The sequence below is a fragment of the Carassius auratus genome, linkage group LG45M, assembly GCF_003368295.1.
Source record: "Carassius auratus strain Wakin linkage group LG45M, ASM336829v1, whole genome shotgun sequence".
In the NCBI taxonomy this organism is placed as follows: Eukaryota; Metazoa; Chordata; class Actinopteri; order Cypriniformes; family Cyprinidae; genus Carassius; species Carassius auratus.
This window is the reverse complement of record NC_039299.1, coordinates 2,219,128-2,227,235: the sequence shown is the minus strand read 5'-3', so window position 1 is coordinate 2,227,235 and position 8,108 is coordinate 2,219,128. Positions and strand designations below refer to the sequence as shown.

At 35.5% G+C, this 8,108-nt stretch overlaps 1 protein-coding gene across 2 annotated transcripts; it reads left to right on the top strand.

Moving 5' to 3' along the window:
• Positions 1-90: 90 nt before the first annotated feature.
• Positions 91-6,481, top strand: LOC113068613 (ribosomal oxygenase 1-like). Of its 2 annotated transcripts, none has more exons than XM_026241394.1 (15): positions 91-225; positions 748-888; positions 976-1,127; positions 1,691-1,790; positions 1,872-1,985; positions 2,340-2,446; positions 2,538-2,645; positions 3,168-3,202; positions 3,288-3,466; positions 4,308-4,412; positions 4,497-4,638; positions 5,685-5,805; positions 5,977-6,076; positions 6,157-6,243; positions 6,334-6,481. In XM_026241394.1, the coding sequence occupies exons 1-15, from the start codon at positions 154-156 to the stop codon at positions 6,400-6,402; spliced, it is 1,632 nt and encodes a 543-aa protein (XP_026097179.1). In that variant the 5' UTR covers positions 91-153; the 3' UTR covers positions 6,403-6,481. The 2 variants fall into 2 exon arrangements, with proteins under 2 accessions (XP_026097179.1, XP_026097178.1); XM_026241393.1 differs by having other exon boundaries at positions 973-1,127.
• Positions 6,482-8,108: the final 1,627 nt, after the last annotated feature.

The window sequence follows — 8,108 nt, the reverse complement described above, 5'->3', positions numbered from 1 at the left end:
ACAAACGCGGATATTGTAAGAGGAAATTGTTTGAAACATGTATTTGGAGCTCCAGACCAGTAGGTGGCAGTGTGAGCGCAGGTTGTCAGTGTTGACTCCAGTTGAAGAAAAGCGCTCACGTGTCTGATGTCTGCTGCTCCTCACGTCTGAGCCATGGAAAGAAAACACATGTCCGCATTATCTATTTACCAGTCATTATCAGGAGGAACAAAACCACAAGTGCAGGTAAAACTTTTGCTTATGAGGAGCTGCATGAAAGAAAATATTATAGAATAATATATAATCCATAAATAAATATATAATATACTGTATTGTGCCTACATTGGACAAAACGTCTCTGTTCCTTTGCCAACAAAACAGAATTCTTTAGGTAGCATTTAATAATCATAAAAAACTGGTATACTCTGTTATTCCTACTCTGTCAAACTGGGGTGTATGAAAAAGGTTAGACAAACAGTGTAAAAAAAATCTACAAATAATGTAAAAAAAATAAATGATTGTAATAAATCTAACAGTATAATACAATAAAGTAATTAAAATAAAATAAAATATTTTTCATATAATATTAATTTTTAGCTGTATAAATGTGGTCTTTATTCATGAAAACATATTGCTTCTCTTTAGCTTGTGGGCCTTCTCACCAGAGTGATGACATTTGGGGTCTAAATAAAAAAAATATATATCATGGCATTACTTCTATTTTTTTGTAAGGGCTGTGAATGTAATTGCATGACTTCTGCCTTGCAGGCAAACTCTCCGCCAGCGAAGAAAATCAAAAAGAAGGAGAATGGCGTCCAACCAAACAAGAAATCCAATAAAAAGAAAAGGATGAAGCCTCTGAAGCCCAGTATGAGGCTCAGCAGCAGTGATGAGGAGAAATCAAAGTCTGTAAGTGTCTAAAAACTTTGTCTAAAGAAGACTTCGTAAAAAAAAGAAAAGAGATTTGAAGCTCATGGTCTTTTGTTTTTCCAGCAGGAGTACTGCGAGAAACATAACGGTGAAGGATTTGACGGTCCAGCTCTTGATGTGCTCCTGACAGATCTGGCGAAGGTCAACAACAGCAGAGAGAGAGCTAACAGACTGTTCCAGTGGCTTCTATACCCCGTCCAAGACAAGAGCTTCTTCAGGTGTGAGAAAAATTGTTTCTTAATTGATGGATTTCGTAACATCGTCCCCGTTACTGAACTAAATTGTATTGAAGCTTGTTTTCACCACTGGATAAAAAAACTAAAACTCACAGTTGCTTGTTTATAAATGACCTAATTCTGATTTCTGACTTTTCTTCTCAGATATAAACTGAAAAGTCTGAATTGTGATGTAAAAAGTTGCTATAACTGTAAAAGAAACACAAAAACAGAATTCTGAGAAAAGAGTCGGAATTGTGAAAAAAAAAGTCCAAATTCTAAGTTAATTTCTTGCAGTTTCTGTGTTTACATCTTGCATGTCTGAGGAAAAAATCTAGTCTAAATCATGAGATACAAAGTTTTTTCTGTGGTGGAAAAGGGCTTGCATAGAGTTGAATTAGCATTGAACTACATTGAGCTGAATATTGGTAATATTGTCTTCTGTAGAGCTGCTTTCCAGCCGGAATTAGTTACTTAATAACTACTTAATAATTCATCCACAGCGTGTTCTAGAAGTCGCTTTGGATCAAAGATGAGTTACAGGTCTTGTTCTTTCCACATTACAGAGAGAACTGGGAGAAGAAACCGATTCTTATCCAACGACAGAATCCAGAATATTACAAAGGACTCTTTTCGACGGCTGAGTTTGACCGCATCTTAAGAAATGTAAGTAGTTTATACTTTGATTTAGAAAGAATTAGTATCTCTAATGTCACTGTGAGATGTAATGATCAGTGTTTTGTTCAGAATGATGTCCAGTATGGAGTGAACCTGGATGTGACGAGCTACACAAATGGAAAAAGAGAGACACACAATCCTCCAGGAAGAGCTCTACCGTACACGGTGTGGGATTTTTATGAGGTACATTTCCCTGACACAGAAGGACACTGAAGACTGGCGTAATGATGCTGAAAATTCAGCTTTACATCACAGAAATAAATTACATTTTACAATATATTTAAATAGAAAATGGCTGTTTTAAATTTTAATAATATTTCACAATATTTTTTTGTTTTTACTGTATTTTTGATCAAATAAATGAGTCATTCTAAAATGTTTGAAAATCCTTTCAACATCAAACTATACGATACAGAAGCATAAAGGTTGTGATATGCTTTCGTGCAATATAAATAACGTATATGTAAAGCCTCAATGTTTGCTTCACTGTTAAAGTCTGAAGTTTATTCACACATGTTGTTGTTCTTCTGTTGTCAGAGCGGCTGTTCTCTCCGAATGCTCAATCCTCAAGCGTTTTCCTCCACTGTGTGGCAAGTGCTCTCTATTCTTCAGGAGAAGTTTGGCAGTATGGCGGGTGCAAATGTGTATGTGACAATGATTCAATGAACCACTATTTTATTACATTCTTTTGCTAAAATTTCTGTCGGTTATTGTATAACTGTAACATGTTTTCAGATATCTGACACCAGCGAGGACGCAGGGCTTCGCTCCTCACTATGATGATATAGAGGCATTCATTTTGCAGTTGGAGGGGAAAAAGCATTGGAGAGTGTACAACCCTCGGTGAGCGATAAGTTATGCTTTAAAGGAGCAGTTCATCCAAAATGTCCTGACAATTATTAATTTTCACCCTCAGGCTATTCAAAATGTAGATGAGTTTGTCGCTTAATCAGATTTGGAGAAATTTAGCATCTCATCACTTGCTCAGTAATGTATCCTCTGCAAGTGAATGGGTGCCGTCAAAATGAGAGTCCAAACAGCTGTTTAAAACATCACAATAATCCACAGCACTCCACTTCAAGACATTAACTGATGGACTGGATTGGTGGGGATTACTTGTGAATTATAGTGATGTTTTTATCAGCTGTTTGGACTCTGACGGCACCCATTCACTGCAGAGCATCCATTGCTGAGCAAGTAATGCATTGATACATTTCTCAGATGCTCTTCTACATCTTGGATGGCCTGATGGTGAATAAATTGTAAATTACATTTTTTGGGTCCTCTAAACTTCAGCTGTCATGTCCATAAATAAAAAATAATAATCTTGCAGTATTAACTATTAGCGCCTCTGTCGTCCCTCAGATCTGAAGATGAAGTGTTGCCACTGGTGTCCAGTCGTAAGTACAGTCATTATGTACATGGCTGGTCATATTAACGAGGATAAAGGGGATAAACTCTCTCTCTGATGCGTTTCTCCTAAAGCTAATTTCAGTCAGGACGAGATTGGGCAGCCCATCATGGACGTGGTGCTGGAAGCTGGCGATCTGCTGTATTTTCCTCGTGGCTTCATTCATCAGGGCGACTGTCTGCCTGACGCTCACTCGATGCACATCACCGTCTCCTCCTTCCAGAGGAACAGCTGGGGAGATCTGCTCCTTAAAGTACAACCTTTTACCTCTGAATGAATCACTGATGAATATCGAATAAGAGAATCTCACAAAATGAATCAGTCGATGAATCTTGAATAAGTGAATCTTACAAAATGAATCAGTCGATGAATCTTGAATGATAAGTGAATCTCACAAAATGAATCAGTCGATGAATCTTGAATGATAAGTGAATCTCACAAAATGAATCAGTCGATGAATCTTGAATGATAAGTGAATCTTACAAAATGAATCAGTCGATGAATCTTTAATGATAACTGAATCTTACAAAATGATTCGGTCGACGAATCTTGAATAAGAGAATCTCACAAAATGAAACAGTCGATGAATCTTGAATGATAAGTGAATCTCACAAAATGAATCAGTCGATGAATCTTGAATGATAAGTGAATCTTACAAATTGAATCAGTCGATGAATCTTGAATAAGTGAATCTCACAAAATGAATCAGTCGATGAATCTTGAATAAGTGAATCTCACAAAAAGAATCAGTCTATGAATCTTGAATAAGTGAATCTTACAAAATGAATCAATCGATGAATCTTGAATGATAAGTGAATCTTACAAAATGAATCAATCGATGAATCTTGAATGATAAGTGAATCTCACAAAAGAATCCGTCGATGAATCTTGAATGATAAGTGAATCTCACAAAATGAATCGGTCGATGAATCTTGATTGATAAGTGAATCTCACAAAATGAATCAGTCGATGAATCTTGAATGATTTAAGCACATTTAACATCCCTCTTTCCTGTGAAACATGAACTAGATATTTCTATTTAAGATTCATTCAGATTAGATATCATCACTCCAGTGGATGTCTTTGATTTGCAGTTGATGCCGGCAGCTCTGGAGATCGCGATGGAGGAAGACGTTGAGTTCAGGAAGGGACTGCCGCTCGATTACCTTCAGTTCATGGGAGTTCAGAACTCTGAGAAGGTACTTGTGTTTCTACTTCATTAATACACAGGCTGTTCGTTCCTGAGCTTTACCGACACACAAATCACTTGTGCGTGTGAACAGGAAGACCCACGCAGAGACAAATTCATTGCACATATTGAAGGCCTGATGAAGAAACTGGTCAACTATGCTCCAGTCGATGCTGCTGTGGATCAGAAAGCCAGAGACTTCCTGCACGACTGTCTTCCTCCGGTGCTGAGCGCTGGTGAGTCTCACATTAACACCTCTGCTGGGCATCAGAGCGTGTGTTTTTGCTTTAAAACATCCCTTTTGAAAGGTCAGACATATAAACTTAAACCAGTTTTGTAAGTTTCATAAAAGGTTTGTCCGATAAATGTCTAAATATATGCCAGTTTTACAGAAATGACAATTTATACTGTATGTTAAATCTCTTTTAGTGTATATATCCAAATTGCAACTCCTAATTTTGAGTTTGCATCTCTGTTCTGATTTTTTTCTTGGAATTTTGAGATTACAATACGCAATTATGACCTTTTTCTCTACATTTTGAGTTTATCTCTTGTAATTCTGACTTTTGTCTTTGTATTTTGACTTTACATTTTGTAGTTTACTTTTTTTTCTCAGAATTTTGAGTTTAAATCCTACAATGCAACATTTTTATTCAGAATTTTTAGTTTACATTCCCAAATTCTGTTTTTTTTTTCTCAGAATTTTCCATTTACATCTCACAGTTCTGATTTTTTCTGTAAATATTGAGCTTATACCTTCCAATTCAGACTTTTTCTCAGATTTTTGGGTTTATATCTCGCAATCCTGACTTTTTTCTTTTCATTTTCTCAGTACATTTTGCAATCATAATTTTGAGTTTAAATCCTACAATGCAAAATTTGTATTCAGAATTTTGAGTTTACATTCCACAAATTTTTCCCCTGAATCTTGGGTTTATATCTAGCAATTTTTTATTTATTTTTCTCAAAATTTTCAATTTACACCTCGCAAATCTTTTATTTTTCGTAATTGTTTTTATTTTTCGGAATTTACTTTTCTTCTCACTTCTTTGCAAACACATAATTGTGATTTATTTATTTTTTTTCTCAGAATCTCACAATTCTGAGTTTGTATCTCGTAATTTACATCAAAATTGCGAGAAAAATATGAATTTGTGAAATATAAACTCACAAATTGTAAGGAAAAAGTAAGAATTTTGAGGGGGGAAAACTCTCTATTACCTTCCATAGGATTAAAGCTGAAATACTCCTTCAGTAAAATGCATTTGTGTGTGTTTTGTAGAGGAGAAGGCCAGCAGTGTGTACGGGGCTCCTGCTCGATGGGGAGACGGTTTGGCCCTTGATGTGACTGTTCAACTGAAGGGCCAAACCCAAATCAGACTCTTAGGGGCCCTAGCTGCAAGGTACCAATACACAGTATTTTCTATAACCCTGATCAGTCTTCTCAATCTGGTTTTGTAAGATGCATAAAGTGAATTTGTATTCTGCACTGAATGTGATGAGAGAACTTATCGGGATATACATTCAGTTTGTTGTAATAAATATTATTTTAATGTAAAATCACGTTTTCATAGGTTGTGCAGTGATGGAGACACTGTGTCTCTGTTTTACACTTCTGAGAACTCTAGAGTCTATCATAAAGCAGAACCCAAGAGCATTGAGATGAAAGCAGAGGTAAGCATGCACTCTTGTCTGAAATGACTGCAGCTTTGAACTTCTTTAAGCAGTGGACTGATCAGGTTTGATTTTAACAGCACATAGATGCCATGGAGTTTCTGATTCATTCATATCCCAAGTTTGTTTCTGTGGCCAGTTTGCCATGTGAGACAATGGAGGCAAAGGTACTGCATTTGTTTTATACTTAAGGACTTAGCTTTTATATATTAATGCGTGCGTATTATGTTGAGTTTGAAATGAATGTCGTTTTGCAGATGTCTCTGGCTGAGCTGCTCTTTGAGAAGGGACTGATCCACACAGCTAAACCTTTCACAGCTGAATAAAACCAGTATTTTGTGTCCTATGTCATAAATTTATCATCTGTTGTAACTACAATGTGTATAAAACATCTTTAGAAATCAACCAAAGAGTATTTTTGAGGTTTCTTTATCCTGTTGACCAGTTATGGTAAGTCTAAAAAAATAAAAAGAAATTTATAGGTGTTTGCTCAATTTAAGCTTAAAATGTTATTATACATTGACAAGGCCTTCCAAACATTTTGGGAAAACAAATGCTTAATAATCTGTTCAATCAGTTATAGTTGCACCAATGCTAAAATAGTTCAGTATCGTTCAATATCATGAGTTTGGACTGAATAGAAACCAGCCAACTCATAAAATCTCTCATCACTCGTCCTTAATGTGCTGTAAATAAAAACTACAAGGCGTTACGGAACTAAATGCAAAATTTATTGCACCAACATGCTTGCAATCAGAAACATGGTGGAAGAACAGACAATATACACATAGAGGGTCCAATATATATTTGTAGGAGTCTCACTTCCAGGTGTATTCCTCACCAGGCTTCAGTTCTCTGAAATCAGAAAGTTACATATTCAGTCATTATAAAGGCACGCTCTGGTTTTAAGACATCTTTATAAGAAGTCGTGTGACCTGCTGTATAAAGCACTCTTGTTCCTGAATGCTGTGAGTTTCTGGTCATTCCATCGGTCCAGATAAACCCCGATGACGAAACCCAGAGGGACCAGGATATTGACCCAGTGCTCACGAACTGCTGCTACGAAGTTCACCATGATGACTGTGATTTAAAGAAAACAGGGTACCACTTTACAACAGTCAGTGTTAGTTAATTTATTAACAACAACGAACTAGGTATTACTTCTTTTTTTTTTGCTTTAGCTTGGAAAGTGCATGATGCAAACCTAAATTTGTATAATTCATTCAAAGGATGAATTTTGAGATTTTATGTTTTCAAGTGATATATAATTTCTGATGATTTCTAAAGTTTGATAGAGAAAAATGACTTTTTTTATTTATTTATTTATTTTTTTGACAAAGGTCAGAACTCCTGGTATGATGTAGGTTTTCGAGGTGCACCCATGCCATAAATTAACCTATTACTTTCCTACATCATTTTCAACAAAAAAGATTGGTCAAATATCTATTTAGGAATCTTCGACCTTTCCAAAGATATTTAGTTTGTCATGATTAGATTAGGATTTAATTGTAATATAGTGAAGTAAATGTAGGGGGCCCACGGAGGGGCCAGGTGGCAATTAACAGGTTAATGAAAATACAGTTGATCATGTTAATTCACAGTGCGTTAGCGAGTGTTAACAAGCACACTTTTGACTTTATTAATGCATTAACTAAGATTTATAAATGATGTAGAAGTGTTGTTCTTGCTTAATTGATGTTAACTAAAGTAGCTCAATAATGAACCTTATTGTAAAGTACCGAAAACAGGTATAAATTGAGTTCAATGATTAATGGCTTCTGCTTAAATGGTTAAAATAAATAATAATAAGAATGAAATGTGTCGTGAAATATTGTTCAGTTATGTGGAGTTAAAGTCAATGAAATACAGCAAATCTGTCGCATTCAATAATTTGTCTACAGAAACTTAGTCTAAACTTATTATCTACTGACTTAAATGAAACATCGAAATATAGATAGCATATTGAAAGCAATCATCACTTATATAATGTTTTTGTTGATGTGAAGGTGACTGCATCTACACATCTGTTACT

Excerpts from the sequence above, each read along its gene's own strand:
- LOC113068613 (XM_026241393.1), top strand. The coding sequence starts at position 154 with ATGGAAAGAAAACACATGTCCGCATTATCTATTTACCAGTCATTATCA. Across the intron at positions 3,467-4,307 it reads GGGGAGATCTGCTCCTTAAA|TTGATGCCGGCAGCTCTGGA; the intron begins GTACAACCTTTT and ends TTTGATTTGCAG. Across the intron at positions 6,244-6,333 it reads GTGAGACAATGGAGGCAAAG|ATGTCTCTGGCTGAGCTGCT; the intron begins GTACTGCATTTG and ends GTCGTTTTGCAG.